The 16666-nt window shown below is 39.7% G+C and overlaps 1 protein-coding gene across 9 annotated transcripts in view; it reads left to right on the top strand.

Moving 5' to 3' along the window:
* RALGPS2 (Ral GEF with PH domain and SH3 binding motif 2) overlaps positions 1-16666 on the top strand; it is a 115678-nt gene that overhangs the window by 37978 nt on the left and 61034 nt on the right. For all 9 annotated transcript variants that reach the window (XM_048312443.1, XM_048312445.1, XM_048312444.1 and 6 more), the window contains 4 exons: positions 2238-2321; positions 8269-8358; positions 11486-11578; positions 15762-15888. In XM_048312443.1, the coding sequence (XP_048168400.1) occupies positions 2238-2321; positions 8269-8358; positions 11486-11578; positions 15762-15888 (394 nt within the window). The remainder of the gene's footprint in view (positions 1-2237; positions 2322-8268; positions 8359-11485; positions 11579-15761; positions 15889-16666) is intronic.

The raw sequence follows: 16666 nt of genomic DNA, 5'->3' as shown, positions 1-16666 counted from the left end.
GCCTAAGAGTGGTTTCTGAATTCCAGCGTAGTGTATGAGTGTGTTTTATTGCCCTTGTGAGTGCAGTCAGATCTGTCCTTGTTGGGACTGTATGGAAATCCAGGGAAGGCAAAAACCTTGGTGGCTGCTCCTCTGCTGATGGCATCTTAGAGCAGTGGGATGGGCAGTGCCAAGGGCAGCGAGTTCACACAAGCAAGTTCTAGGGAGGGGCAGGGGGGTTCTGAGCAGGGGTCCCCTGAGGCAGAGTGAGGCAGAGTGCTCAGGTGGTCGTGCTGGGAAACCTGACAGGCAAAGGGAAACTGCTTTCCTTTAAGTTTCTAGACCAGAGAAAAAACCAGTTGGCTGCCCAGGGGAGATGGGTCTTGCAAGTGAGATGGGGAAGCGTTTCCTATGCTTCATAAAGGGAGGGGGAAAATGCTTTTGGAACTCTGGAAGCTCTGTGCCTCTCCTGTGTCTGTCCCTGAACAGTGGAGTGGATGTTGCCCTAAGCTGCTGAAGAATCAGAACTGATGGCACAGGTCCTGAGTGCCTGTGTGACTGTGCCTCAGCACCTCTGGAAAAGCATTTGGATGCGTGTCTTTCCAGTCAGGAGCAGGATCTTCTGTTTTGCAGTGTTCTCAAATCTGTTGCCACTGATGCCTGTACCCTGTGGGCCCTTAGATGTACAGGGCCAGGGCAATGGGGAGCTTCTGCCCAGAATCCTTATGAGTTTTTTACTCAGTGATGAGAATTGAACTTGAAAGACATGGCCTGAATTTGTAAGAAATTGCCATGTTTTCCCTAAACCTGAGGTGGCAACTAATTTTTTCCTGCTGTTAAGGAAGGATTATCAGATGCCAGTGGATGAATTCCCTTGTGCTCCTCTGAGTGCAGAGCTGTGATTCCAGTGTCTCTTGAGTGGCTCCCTTCTCCAGTAGCTGGCTGTCCTTTGGAACTGGAGTAATTCAGGGCTGTGTGGTTGTCTCATGCATAGTCATTGAAGAGCAGGTGTAAGGACATGGGCACATGCATTCCTGTGCTGAACATGCCACGTTTTCCAGGATGGGCTTGGGTGGCACAACTTCCTAGTGAAATTTGAAGGAATGGCCCTAGATACAAAGCCAGAAATTCCACATTCTTCCCAGTGCCTGGCCAGGAATCTCAGAGTTTTCTCTAACCAATACCAGCACACCACAAACTTCCAAAGTAGAAGAATTCAGGGTCCCTCTTAACTGCCATGAGATTCTGTAGTAGTTTTGGGACATTGGTTGGAAAGATGTTAAGAACTTCTTGATTTTAAAAAGTCAAAAAAATTAGAGCTTAGACTATCCAATACCAAATTCTTTTGAACTGTGTCTTAAAGGGCACAATTATTGGTTACATGTTGAGTCTCCTTACCTAAGTCATATGGCAGCTGGATGTGTAGTGTGAGTCTGGCTTCAGTGAGTAGTTCTCAGTGTGGTGATAAAACTGAGAGCACTTCAGAGTGGATGATCTGGAAGGAAGACATGAGTAAGTGAAAATGAAGGGCTGTACTTCGTTATTATACCACTTGAATAATTAAGCTGTGTCTGTATTGATTCTTTTTCTTGGTAGCACTGTGGAACAGGTTGTGTGCTGAATGCTGTATGTCTTTGCATCTGTTCATATGCTCTTGTATGCAAATGGAAGAGCTCATTTTGGTACATTTAGTTATTTATGATTTTAATGAAAATTGCTTTGTTGAAATTAAGTGATGGTAAATAACAAGATGATGTAGTTTCCCAAAATAGGCTCCTTTGGAAGGGAAAACTGAAAATAGTGTTTCTTTTATTGTTACTGCAAAAATGACTTTTTTGGCATTTCTTTAATGCAACGTGCCAAGTTAAAAATATGGGACATGTCTTAGATTGAGTTAACAAGGTGTATCATCTCTTTAAATATCTTCAGAAGGTGATTAAAAACAAAAGGACATTTTGCTCTCTAGCTCAGATTCACGTTTGAAGCAGGATTTTCTGTGGTACCAAAATTAGGGAAGCCCTAATTCAGCCAAAGATGAATTGTAATAATCCAATAACTCAACGCAGTTCAGAAATGACACTTGCAGAATCTCAGTTTGCAGAAGGAATCAGAGCAAGTGTAACTGTATGACTTCAGTGTATTGTTGCTCTCTTAAGTTATTTCAGAACTTACAAGATTTGTGTCTCTCTATGCCTTTGGCTCTGAACATGAGTTATGCACTAAATTAAGGAAGTGAATTTTCATCCTTGTTCTCCCAGGAGCTGGCAAGCTGTGGCTGGAATAAAAAAGAGAAATACAGTTCTGCACCGAATGCTGTTGCTTTCACCAGAAGATTCAATCATGTGAGTTATTTTTTTCCAGCATTATGACATGTACACATTTCAGAAAGTCTGTGGGATTAAGTGTTCTGGCACATCACTTTTATTTTGGATCGTAGCTGATTACTTGACAACTTAAGGAACTCCTTTTAGCAGATACTCCATCTACAGGATACGCAGAAAGACCAAACCAGTGTTGAAGAAATGGCTGTGACTCTGTTTTAAATAGCAGTAATTGATGACAAGTGCATATTTTCCCCATAACTGCTGGCTGTCTTTTACGTAAAGACAGGATCGTAATTACAGCTTAGAGGCTTGCCATACAGGATTTCTGGACTAGTAATTAGATGTAATTTCCTTCTGTGTTAGTTGAGTGTCTTATGCTTCACATAGATGGTTTTGTCCCTAGAAATAGAAGCCTCTTGTCAGCATGGTAACCTTTTGAAGGTGATTCTAGGCAAACTTTTAAAAATTCCAAACAATTGTTCTGTACGAAATTTGTTCTTTAACTCTCTATTTGGCATCATTTTTAGGTAGTATATTTGAGGCTTATGGTTTTCTTACATAACAATGTCTCTGTATAAAATCAGCTGCTAAAAGAAGAACGGAAGTCTCCCTTCCTCCACAATTAAAGCTGGAGGAGTCCAGCTATGTAGTTACCCAGTCATCTCTCAAAACTGTGATGCTTCTTTTAAGTGATGCCATATTTTCTCTTTCAGATGAAGTACTTCTCTTATTCTCATCTCTCCTCTTGTAAATGTTTAATGATGTCTCAAGCTTACAAGCTGTCCTCCAGACTTAACCTCTGTACCTGGTCTCAGACTTACAGAGATCCTTGTTAATCATCTGAAACTCAGACCAAACCTCTGCAATTTTCAGGGGTTTTTTTCTGTTAATTCTTGCATACTTTCTCATTTTGCTCTCATTGAGGATATGATCAAATCCTATTACTTTTCACTGACAACACTAAGAATATTTCTTAACCTACTGACTGAAATGCTTGTCTGGGTTTTGGGTTTTGGGCACTGGACCAAAGAGGAAATGTTACACTGCAAACTTTTTGTGAGTGTACCATCTGCTGAGATCTGGGGGATTTGGTCAAGAATTTGGGGGTTTTTTTTTGGTTTTGGGTTTTTTGGGGGGGTTTTTTGTGGTGTTTTTTTGTTGTTTGTTTTTTTTCCCCCCCCTGGGATTTTTTTGGTAGTTTTTTTTAGGTTGTTTGTTTGTTCGTTTTCTGGGGGGGGGGGTTGTTTGGTTTGGGGTTTTGGGGGGGGTTTGTTTGTTTGTTTGTTTTTGTTGGGGTTTTTTGTTTGGTTTTTTTGTTGTTGTTGCTGTTCTGCATTTAGCTGAAATTTTCCTGGTCTAGCTTCTGAAGTTGCTCCTGTTAGAACGTATAGGCTAGTATAAAAACACGAAAGGTTTTGACACTAATCTCATTGATAGGTCACTGATTCCAACATTTGCTGCCTTGCTTATTCATGGAGGCTGACTCTTCAGAGAAATGTTTAGTTCTGCTGAATGTTGTGGAATGTTTTTGCAGTAAGAGCCACGTTAGGCAGTGTAACTCATCAAGGAGCTCACTTCTCAGTTGTTCTGTGTTCACTTCTCAGTGTGCTGTACTGCAGAACTGCAGGAACTGCCTGAAGTCAGCTTCAGACATACTAAAGAATTGGTAAAATATGCTCAGTAGCCAGGAGGAAGGAGGAGAAACCTTATCACAGGAGCAAGACTTCCATGAAGTTTACATCAGCCTTTGTTCTGGCATCAAGGAAAGCCATCAGTCTTACTGCTGTATAGGAGTGGAGAGGGAAAAGGACAAGGATTGTTTCTGCTCCACTTACCTGGGGGGTTCTAGTGCTTAGTCCTTAAATAAGTAATTGGGAAAGTCATCAGGACTTCTGGCCTTCTCAGGCAGGAATACATGTCATCAAAATTTTGGTAACCTTTGAAATGTGACTGGGTTTCAGTTAAGCATTGTGCATCTGTCTCTTTCCTTTTTGGCCCCAGCTTGCCAAAGGAAAACCATGAGCAGCTCTCACTTTTTAAGTCAAGAGAATATTGAATTACTAACAGCTGCTTCTCAGCAAATTGATGTGCAGATAGCATTTTGGAAACAGTGATGATTCTGTGCAGTTGATTACATTCCACTGAGGATGAAGTGGGGCAGTTCCAGCATTAGTTATGGGATGATTGTATGTGGTGCCTGTAAAAACAGATCAAGTTCAGGGAAGAGAAATCAGTTGAATCCTTCCTTGCCAGTACTCTCTATTTTTGGAGAATTCATTGTTACCTGCTACTCCATATAGATCTACATATCTAATATTAAAAATTGTTTAAAGATATGTAACTTCTTCACTTTTTTTTTTAAACTCTGATCTCTCATTTTTCAGCTTTCCTCTGAAAGTGGGTTTTATACTTGCTGCTGCTGTTAGTGGTAAACCTGTCAGAGTGCACAGTTGCCAAGGTCACTTACTGGATCATTGTCCTACCTTTTAAAAATAAACTTTCATCATATGTTTCAAACAAACACAGTTCTTTTAAGGTAACTCTTTATGTAAAGGTAACTCTTGCTCTCTTGATTATCAGAGTCCCTCAACTGAAAACCTCTTTCTTGAGGTTTTTATTTAAATGGGAGTGGAACTGTGCTGCCACAGAGCTTAAAATATTAGTGAAACTTGTCAACTAGATTCAGTACATTGGAACAATTTCAAAGGAAGAGATCCCACTTGCAAAAGAAAGATTTTATGTTTTACTGGCTCTGTGTTTATGGGGCTTTTTAGTTTGATTTTTTTTTTTACATGCTTTTTTAACCCAAATGCAAACATTATATGTAGAGCTTTGTCTTGAATATTGTAGTGTTGCTGAATTGCAGTGAGTTTAACTGGGATTATTGGAAAGTAAGGAATGGAGTGATTAGTATGCATGGAAGATACCTGAAAGAAAAATCCAGAAACTATCAAAGAGATTTTCTTGAATTTCTGTGTCTTTTGATTAGCACAGAAAGTACAATGAGTTTTGGAAGCTGTGACTGTGAACTTAAAAGCACCAGCATAACAGAATTAGTATTTCAGATAATTTAAAAATCTTAAGATGTGATCTAAGAACAGATGTGTTCAAAGTTAAGCCTGTTATTCTCAGTTGAACCTTAATAAGGAAGAATATAAATATGCACTCATATGTCAAGGCTTAAATGCTGCCTTGAACTGGTATCAAAGGCATTGATACCCAAAGGCTTTGAGTCATCTAGCTGATTGATGTTGGTATAACAACATTTAAATGCAGCAAGAGAGGAATATGTGGAACAAATATGTATTCTTTATGTAAAGAATGAACAAAAGTATTTATTGAAATTATTGCTTTTTCAATATGTGGAATATATTAGGTTATGGTGCTGTCTAGAGATACCAGTTAATAGACAAGAGCAGCCAAAACCCAGTGTTTATGTCAGTAAAAACACATCAAAGAAGACTGGAAGTGGTTGAAGTGGAAGTGATTAAGTGTGTTTAGTTCTGTATCTCCTGCCTGCTCTGTCACTGAAGGCACTGCAGGGCTCTAAGCTTCGAAGGAAGTTTTGTTCTGGTTTGTTTGGGGTTTTTTTTTTCCTGCAAGAGCTTGGAAGCGTTGAGGTGAGGTCTGGCTGGCACTGGGTCAGAAACCAGGCTTCCTTGGGTGAACAGGAGCATTTGTGTGTCACAGTGTTTGTGTCTCTGTGATGCCAGTGGACTTCACAGAAGTCGGGACCAGCAGAGGAAACTGGGGCAGTTTTATCCTGATGAAAGTGCTTGAGCGTTGCTCTGTGTTCCGAGCAAGTGTGTCACAGTCTGGCCTACCCCAGGCATTCTCCTGTTACAGCAGCACTCTGTTCACTTCAAATCAAAGAGATTTGGGGTCTTAAGGCGCAGTGCTGCGTGTGTTGTCCTTACCTGATTCTTTATGATACAGAAATCTATGTTAAAAATTTAAATTCCTTTGATCATCAGTGGGAAAGCATCTCCTTAAAAACTCATTGATCAGTCTCGGGAAAAAAGTTCTTTTTCTCAAGCTGTGTAACTACAGCAGAGCACCAAACTGAGGTCAAGCTTTTTATGACAACATTTTGAAGTACTGGCAAATATTTTGTGTATTCAGTACTTCTGTATTTGACAGAATCGTAGAATATCTCAAGTTGGAAGGGGCCCATGAGGATCATTGAGTGCAACTCCCTGCTCCTGGCAGGACTCAGTAAGGACACCTTCAGAATATTTATTTAAAGAAAATACTGGAGCAGAGCTGGCAACAATCTACATATTTTCCTTTTCTAAGCAGTAAAGAAGCTGCAAGAGTTTTCAATTCTCTTTTTCTCTCACTACTGCTGACATTGTCTCAGCAGTTGGAGCCCCGTCCTTAAAGGAAAATTGTTCTATATAACTAAACAAAGGGAATGGGCAATCTCTGTCATTTAAATACAGGTACTGTCACTGTCATTTTCAGGTTATTACAATTTGATGATGTACTATTAAAATTGAGACAATTTTCCGTATTTTCTCCTTTTAACTTTAAACTGTGGTTTCAAAGCATCTGCCATTTTTGAGCATGGCAGCATGCTGAGATTTTTCTTTTAATCACATGGAACCATTTTTTGTTTGTGAGGATAACACAGTTTGTCAGCAGATATTTTGCTTTACAAAAAAGAAAAAGAGGAAAGAAAATGAAGAAAAATGAAAGGAAACAGAAACCTGAGCTCCATGGTTAATTCTTTCCTGGCTAATACAATCTCAGACAAACAGACCAAAGGGGAAAGTGGTTCTTATAAAGGATGTTTGTGGGGATTTTTTGTGGGTTTTCTTGTCATTCTTCCATTTCTCAGTTCCAAAGAGCTGTCATGATTTAACATCCCAGTTTTCGTCAGATCTCTGTAGCTTCACTGTAAATGTAATAATTTTGGAGGTGTGGATCTTCTTGTGCTCTTCTGTCTAAGGAGCTGTCATACTGAACAAAGTGGAACAGGGTATTTCCTTTTTTAATTGAGACTTTGGGCAGGAACCTGAATACATACACAATGTTAGTTTACACGAAGTAGTTCAGCATCACTTAAAAGTCAGAGCAACATGACATGTTGAAAGGCTTTTATGTATGAGAATGTACATTTCTTCATGCACCATTTTCAGTAGTTTTGTAAATACCAGTCATGCTCTACCTTGATGATAATTAATTTTTTTCCTAACTCTCAGTGAATACATGAATAAAAGCTGCAGTATTTATTACCCTTTGCTAATTCTTTGCTACTGCTCTATCGCAGTTACAGAAGTGTTAATTTTTTATCATTCTTTGTGAGGGCAGAGGAGCAGAGAAGAGAAAGCAGTAGAGTTTAGACACATTACCAAACATTTCCAGAGTATAGCCTTTATGAGAGGTTTGGGCAAGTATGAAATGCAGCAACCATCCTTTATACTGAACGTAGCAGCGATCTTGCACAGCAGTGAAGTCAGTGCTGGGAAGCTTAACTCAGACTGATACTGTGCTGGATATTAGCAGGTAATTGGCAGAGCCAGAAAGAAGACTACAAGCTGTGAGCTGGGTTATGGCAGAGCCTCCTACCTTCTGTTCCAGTTTGGTGCAGGATTAATTGTTTTTTGAGGTGTTGGGAGTGTCAGTGAACTGTAGTTGAAGCTGTTCAGTTCCTGTAATAGTTGAGTAACGCAGCTTTGATGCTGTGGAAAAGCAAACCAATGGATATGATTCAATGCTAGTGTTTATATCCCCTCCTTTTGTAGGCTTTTCATAACATTTCTTCATTATTTTATTTTCTTGGGAGAGCATTGTTCAAAGTTTGAGTGGTCTGCCATTTGCTTTGTGTGTGATCTCATCCTCAAGCTTACCCTGAACTCAAGTGTGTTTCCATAGATCATACTTTCATAAAAATAAATAAAGCTTTTACAGGTGTAGCATTGAAATTCTGTATTTTTTAAGAGGATTTTTTTCTACTTTTTAGGTAAGCTTCTGGGTTGTTAGAGAGATTCTGCATGCACAGACTTTAAAAATACGAGCTGAGGTTTTGAGCCACTACATTAAAACTGCAAAGGTAAGAATTTATATTGTGAAGGGGGTGTGGGATTCACTGTGATCAAAGGTTTGATATCTAATTTGGTCCGTTCAAAAGTACACATGGGGAAATATTGGTCTGATACCTGACTTAGCTGTGGTTGTGTCTGCTGACATCAGTAACTGTTTGGGGTTTTTGTGTGTCACGAAGTGTACAGTCAGTTTAAACAGCATCAGTCAGAACAGAAATGGTTTGTTTGCTTTTGGAAGGAAAGGATCTTTTACTCCAATAATACCAACTTAACAAATACGGTTTGAAAAATAGATTTGAATTCAGAAAACATTTTGGAGCTCTCAATCTTTCCTAAAGCCTTTTGGACTGACACTCGTAAGAAAAGGGGCAGCAGATCGGGAGTTCTAACAGAGTGAAACTTCTTCACAGTAGTGAGAAGAAGGGGATGTTTTTCAAGTGTTTGCTGTCAGATGGTGGCTGCCTTTTACTACAGCTGACTGCTGTGACCACTCTGGGTTACCTGCAAAAAAAGATGTAAAATATTTGTTAGTTAATTAATTAATTCTGTTTTCAAATGCATTCCCCGTCTTGACAAGGCCTTTTTTAATGAAGCAATATTTTCCTCCTATGGGATTTAACTCTCAACTTTGGGCAAAGCAAGAGCTAATTTTGTACACAGGCTTTGCTCAATAATCATGCTGTGGTCATAAACTGTTAATGATCTCTGTTAAGCATCCTCTGATGTCTGGTGAGTTAATGTATCTTCCATCTCATGTGTTTTTAAAACTCAATTCTTGTGGTTTTGTTTGAAACAAAACATACAAAAATTGTCTTCCTGATCCATGTCCGTCCATAGGAGGGAGAGGTTGAACTCTGTGTGGCCATAGTGCAGAACAGATGTGTGCAGCCAGGTGGGCTCAGGTTTGGTTCATACTGGGATGGGACTGGCCAGTGCTGGGTGTTGTGGGCTCCCTCTGGGCACAGCACCCTGAGCACGCCTGACCTCACCAGTGCACTGCAGGTTGCAGTGTCTGCTGGAATGCTGCTGCCTTGGAGGCAGTTATGTGCTCTAACAATCAGATAATTGAGCTTTGCTTACCTGTCAGTTGTAAAAATCGGTTACAAAAAGCAAGAAACTTTGGGGTGTTTTTTTTAATCAGTTAATGTATTTCTGTGCTTGTTACCTTGGCTTTGCTTACATGTGGCTGCTGACATGCAGTGACTGCAGTGGGGGCTGTTGGAAGGAGTTTCTGTTTACACCAAAGCTATTATCAAAGCACCTTGGTGCCAAGGGTGACACCACACTGATTACCTTTTCTTCAGAGAGGCTGTAAATCCGTTCTGCAGTGAATTCCTTGTGCTGGCAACCTGTGGTATAGCTCAAAGTCCTTAAATGGTATCTCATCTCTACTGCTTAATGCCTGAAGCAATTAGACCTAATAGTTGCATTCTCCTGAAGTTCCTGGACTGTCCTGGTTGGTGATGGCTTCTGCTTCAATGCTGGCAGCAGCTGGGAAAGCCCTTCTTTTCCTTTCTTATCAGCTACACTGTCCTTTGGGACAGCGAACTTTATTACCTTGTTTGGGATGTGTGTGCAAGGAAAAAGGGTTATTGTGTAAGTGGAGGGACAAACCTCAGCAGGACTGCTTGGAAAGATAATAGGACTGTGCTATATGACAAACATCCAACCCCTTCCACCTTGCCCCACAAAACACTGATTGCCCTTTACACTTGATTACTAAGGAATCCTCCCAAAAGAGGATGAGGAGAGGGAAGGACTTCATCAGAAAGTGTGGGCAAACTCCCACTGTCAGCAGGACATGCTGGAATCGTGGGAGTCTGAGCACCCAGACTGGAAATGCAACTGGGGTGCCATTGAAAGCGGCATTTCTAACTCGTGCCTGTGAAGACTTTGTTCCATAAAAGGCTGTAAGTTTCCTGGCAGTGTGTTAAGTGGAGAGAGAATCGTTTGTCCTGTTCCAAAACTGTTAGCCAGAAAGCCATCCTTGCAGTAGCGCTTTCATCCTTCCAAATAGAAGGTCTCCTTTGATGTTCAGCATTTAGTCAGTATTACTTTGGTCTAGTTTTTTGTCCTTTTGCCTCATGAAAGGCTTCCTAAGCAAGAAGTAAGCTGAGTTTCAAGCAGGAAAAAGGATTCCCACCATTTTTTGAATAGGAAGGGTTCCTTATTTTTTCTTGCTGGAATCCTGACCTACCTTGGTGAATATTCCAAATGGATTAAACAGGATTTGCAGTACTGTGATTATCGTTTCTCTTCAGCAAAGTTAGGGGTAAAACCCTCAGTTTGGGTGCACTGCACCAAAAATGAATGTACTTTGGATCTCTGGGTGCTCACAGCTATCAGAACAATTGAAGTTGCAGAAGAGATTCAGGAATTTTCTTCCAGACTGTTTTTAAGCTTTCATGAGAGTAGTACCAGTAGTTACTTGGCCAAGGCAGTGGATAGTTTTGGAGACAGAGGGAAAGGAAAAAGAAAAGGGAGGGAAATTCCAAATGTGTAAGAAAATGCAGATAAACACAGTGTTTTGTAGAGAGGTTTTGAGAAAATTCTTTTACCCTAATGTTTTCTCTGTTCAGTTTTGATTGGGTTGTTGCTTTCCACTAGTTAGTTGTCATACCCCAAAAATGGCCTTTCAGTGATAGGAGTACTCCAGGTATGTGGCTATTGAAATTCACCTCCTTGATTTCATTTTTTGGGTGCTCTGATATAGCCTTGGTAGTTGGCCTAAATTTAGGTACTGACAAGATTACATCATTCACCATTGAGTTGTCCTTTCTGGCATGTTGTTTTAAAATACTATTCAATGCTATGAAAGGAATTTGTTGGGTTTGAATGTCAGAAAATTTCTGGCACTTCTAATGTTTTCCCCAAGATGTGTGTCTGTATAGATATTTTTAAGGGTTCTCTCTGGGCTAGGAAACAGCTAGTTAGTGTAATCCAAAACCATAGAGATGCAGTAGTGAAAAATCAGGAGGTGCCATAAAAGCGGTCTGGGCGCACAGCAGTGCGCTGTAACACCTCATTTCAGACCGTGCAGATTTCTGCGTCTTTGTGTTGTTATTTATTCTGCATTCACTGCTGGCAGCACTTGGAATGCTGCTTATTGTTATGATTTATTTTTTTCCCCCTCAGAAGCTGTATGAGCTGAACAATCTCCATGCTCTCATGGCAGTGGTGTCAGGCCTCCAGAGCGCTCCGATCTTCAGGCTGACCAAAACGTGGGCGGTAAGTGAGCAGCAGGACCCTGGGCTGGGGTTCATCAGTGCTTTGGTAAACAGAACGTTCTGAAGCTTGTTTTCAAGGATGCAGCAGTTACTACAGAGAGCTTTAATTTTATTCTGTTGCCTACATAATGCTTCTAGTTCCTCTGAAGTCTATGGTTTCCTCTTGAATTTTTTTTTCCGTTCTGGTGTAGAAATACTTTCCTCTGAAAAATCGTTCCCTGCAGGTTCTGCTAAATGCAGAGGCTTCTCATTTGGCCAGAAGCTATTTTGTATTTAGTTGCTGGAAAATTCTGAATGCCAAAGTGGGTCATACTTTAATCATTTAGGAGTTTATACTGTTGGAATTTTTCTTTTGCTGTAGAGAGCAGATGTTCAGAAACTCTGGATTCAGTTTCCATAACGAGATTTGTTGTTTCTCTGACTGATAACTAACCCTAGCACTTTTCTTTAGTATTTCATAGTTTCAGCTCCATTAGGCAGTATATTTGTAGTTCTGCCTTTGTACAGTTGTGAAAGAACAGTATTCTTTGGAATCATTTGTCATCTGTTTTTTGACTGGCATTAATATTGTTTTATCATTGTATCCTTGATAAGGCGAATATAAGGAATTACTTTTGCTCATTGATACCTCAGAGCATAGAAAACAGTCCTTATTTAGGGGTATATTGTGTAGTTTTCCAGCTGTTTCAGATGAATGTGACATTCAGTGTGACAGAAATAATCAGGTGACTGAAATGCTCCTGTGCAAGGGATACATATAAATAGATCACTAAAAAAAGCTGAAAACTTTGACTGAACACACATCATTGCATCCTTGGATGTTGCAAAAAGTGTTTATTTGTCTGATAACTGCGTGAAAATGTTGTTCAGTTGATAAATATTACCAAAACGGAAGATAATTCACTCCTGCTAAGATACTCATCTAGAATTCTGGTCACATTTTGCAAATGCACAATTAAGTTAGACATTGCTTCCAAATACCAAAAATCCCTCTGAGGAGATCTTAGTGTAATTAACACTTCAAAATGATCTTGAGGAGAACTCCTGGTTTTCAGGTTTTATGTTGAGGAATTGATGCCTGGACAGTTTTATATAACTGTGAGGCCAAGTTGATTTTTAAATCTCTTTTTGTACACGACGCAAATCAAATGTAACTATCACCAAATATTAATAATAACCACATTAGTTACTACCATGGTGATGCCATTCAGAACTGGGAGTTCCCAGTTGCTTTTGATGCTTGGTTATGCATTAGTTTGCACTTAAAAGGTTTATTTGTGTGCTCTTGACATATGTATCAGTCTTTAAAGTTCACCCCTCTTCCAACCTCTGGAATTCCAGTAATGTCTCCCACATTTCTGCAGGTGTTTGATTCCTCATACAATCCCAAGTGAGTCTGTGCTTTTCATCATCTTACATAAACCTTTGTAAATTCAAGTTGCAGGATAGCTCCCAGCAGTGTGCACTGCAAACTGATTTAGTTGTCCTTCTCTTGGAAGTTCAGCTTATAAATTCTGCAAGTAATTCTAAGCCTTTGGCTTTGTGTATATTAAAAGCAAGAAGAGGCGCACCAAGCCTTTATTTGAGTCACCCAGGTGTTTGGGAAAGTTCTACAGTAACCCTCCAAAACCTTCAACAAGGAAGGATTTCTTCTCCATTTCTGAGATGGTTTGTAGCAACCCTCAATCAACTCGACTTACAAAGTCAGAAAAATAGCTGCAAGTATATTCATTCCCTAAAAAATAAAGCCACCTTATATGGTTGGAATCTAGAGTTGAAGGGAGCCATTAAATACTTGCTTGGTAATCTAATGTTCCTAAAAAAGATGAAATTCATGTCTTCTGACGGTATGTCTGAATTAGTCTGAAATTTGTCTCGCTCATTGCCTGCACACACTCTGAACTCTGGAGAATAATAAGTGCTGCTTTTAATGTGTGATTTGCCCCATTCAAAGCTTGAAAAGAATTTTATGAGCCTTTCCAAGAAGGTTCACAGAACAGAATATTCAGCTTCTCTCCATTTAGTGTAAAGGAATTCTAGACAACCAGTGAGGATTTGGGCAGTGTAAGCAAATAATCATTAAATAACTGGAGTGGGGTGAGCCAGCATCCTGAGACCTCATCTCTTCTTGCTGGCATTTCAAAAAGGTTGTATTCAGGGCTGGCACGCCAGAGCTAGAAAGCCAAGAGCAATTTAGAAGGCTCCAAATCCTTCCCTGCTGCTGTAAAGAGTCAGCCTTAGTTTTTATTGTCTCTGCATATGTACAGCTCTTCACTGTTCTTTTCATCTAAGAAACAGAAGAAGAAACATTATTTAAAAAAGAAGCGGCTTCAAAACTGAAGGACTAAGAAATTGGTCCTTACTTGGCCCTCACAGAAACATTTCTAATGTGCTTGGCTTCTCTGTACTTTTCTCCCTTAGTGCAGGAAGTGGAGGCATGGCAGGAGTTGGCCCGTGAGCACCAGGGGAAGTGATGCAGGATCAGCTTGTTACGAGATGATCCAAAGAGCCTGAAAAGATACATCAGACTTGAATAGGAGTGAGCAAATCAGCATGTTTTGAGGAAAATAAAATTCATTCAAGTTTGAAGTCAGGCCATTATTATATCTGTTGGTCTTGTCTTACCTTTCAGTCTGCAAAACTACAAAAACCTTCCAGACATGAAATGATGGCAGAATATTTTAGGATATTATAAAAGCAAGCTAGTCCAGGCTGATAAAACTGGAACCAGCTCTGAGGAGATGAACTTCAGAAGATAAATGTCATGTTTAGGTGGTTAGAAAGGAGTACTGCCAGTCTGCTGCTTCCTTCTCCTGAAAGAGTTTGTAGTTCTAATGAATGGGAGATGCTGTTCGTTTGAGTGTTGGAACCAAACCTAAATTAAAGATGCCAATTAATTGCTGGAATGTCAGTGATCAGTATGTCTTGGGAAACAATTCAGTTTCAACAAGTGGCTTTCTCCTGAAAGCCAGTGTTTAGTTTGTCTGTCCTCATGAAGAGTTGGATATAAGAAATGTAAGTAAAAATAATATATTTCAGAGGTGAATTTACAGAAGGGAGACTTCACTTCTGTCAGGATCACCTAGGTTGATCTTTAACTGAAGTGAAAAGGGAACATGCATAGAAATTTAGTGATCTGACCCTTGTGATTGCATTGTAGGGCAAAAATGGTGACTGGGACTTGGAACACTGAATCTCCTGCCAAAATGTTCGGTGGGAAAATCTTTCCCCCTTGGTTAAATTCTGACTCTGAGTTGAAATGAAGACTTTGAGGCAGTTTTGCAGCAGCAGTTCAGCAAGGTCTTTTGAAAATACCTTAACTTACTTCCCAATCTTACAAAGAGAGCCTGGTTGCTGTTACTTCTATCAAAGGAAGGGACTGGAGGCAGGGGGAATAATGCATAATGAAGGAGAAACATGACTTATAAGTTTTCTGTTCAAAGTGGATGTTTCTGTAATGTTAAGAGCCAGTAAAATTGCCAGTTGGCAGAAGAATACAAGTCCATGAGCCTTCTGTAAAAAACCATAGGTAAAATCCTTACTCTTTTCCAGACCTTCAAGTACATGGATGTGTGTATATCTGCATTCATTATTTTTGAAATTGTCGTTTAGGTAAAGCTATTTATCAGATCTTAATAGCATTGGTTTGTTTGGAAAATTGTTATTTAAGATGGATCTCAATTCAGGAATAAGAGAGGGTATTTTGGAAATTGTTTTTTTGTGAATCTGGTTTAGTGTAAAATTTCTCGGGGTACCTGACAAAGAAATGGTAACATATGCCATGGTGTGGTGTGTGGAGCAGGAAGGGCCCTGATTCTGTCTAGGCACTGCTCAGCAATAATAGAAACGTGTCTGCGTTAGCAGCACTGTTTTCAGCACAAATCCAAGGTGTAGCCCACACTAGCTACTGTGAAGAGAATTGACTCCATCCCATCCCAAGCCAAGACACTTATGGATGATCAGAGTGAAAAGGTTACTGGCATGGGTACTGCTGATGTGGACAGCACATGAAGTTGTGTTAGCTAGATTAGTCTTTTGATAACTTACCAAACCAGAAAAAACCCGCACACCAGTAACAGCAACAATAATGGGAAAGTGGAAATCTGTGCTTGTAAGAGGAAAAGAGAAATCATAATGATCAAACTTAAACTCACCTGGTTTTGCCCTCTGTTTTCTTTCCCTAGTTATTGAGTCGGAAGGATAAAGCCACCTTTGACAAGCTGGAATATGTTATGAGTAAAGAAGATAATTACAAAAGGCTTAGAGATTATATCAGCAGCTTGAAGATGACCCCTTGTATTCCCTATTTAGGTAAGTTGTAGCCTGTTTCTGCAGTAATTACACAAGCTAAAGACCGTCTTCTAAGCATTTGTGAAACTCTTTCAGTACTTCAGTGAAGAATCTACAACCCAAGGTGATTTCTGGACACTGTGTGGCAGGACAGAACCTCAGAAAAAAAATACCTCTTAAACCTCACAAACACTGCAGCTTTTACACACAGTATCAGTTTTCTAGGAAACTATTTTGCCACGTGTTGTACAGATACGCTGACTTCTGGAGAAGTACTTCAATTGTTATGCCTGCTAGCCCTCCTAAATACTAAATACATGACTGTTCTAATAATGGTGGCTTTTAATTTATGAGAAGCCGTAAATCACCAGGATCTGAGAGGAATAAATTTAGAACTTAGAGTTTGGAACATGGGAAAGTCTGGAGATATTGCTGCATTTAATAGACACCAGTGTGACAAGAGAAACTGGGTTGTTGTAACTGACTCAGCATGGAATAATTCTTAGTAAATTGTATTCCTGTGTATCTAAACCCAAGATGAATGCATTTAATACATGTTGGTTTTGTTGTCAAGCTAATTTAGTGTTACTTAAACTGAACAGACATTAAAGTGATTAATGTGCTGTTTTTAATGTAGCTTTTGTTTCATTAGATGTTGGTAATCACATAAAATTAAGGAACTGCATATCCAAGTTCTTGTATTTTTGCAGACAAGAAGTTGCTCTTACACCTGAATTCAAGATGAGCTCTTGTGGTCATTAAGGCCTGTTAAGCTGTCCTCTCTTTGTTCCTGAAGTTT

Source organism: Corvus hawaiiensis, chromosome 9 (genome assembly GCF_020740725.1).
Source record: "Corvus hawaiiensis isolate bCorHaw1 chromosome 9, bCorHaw1.pri.cur, whole genome shotgun sequence".
Classification (NCBI taxonomy): domain Eukaryota; kingdom Metazoa; phylum Chordata; class Aves; order Passeriformes; family Corvidae; genus Corvus; species Corvus hawaiiensis.
Note: the sequence above shows the minus strand (reverse complement) of the source record. Positions and strands in the feature narration are given on the sequence as shown.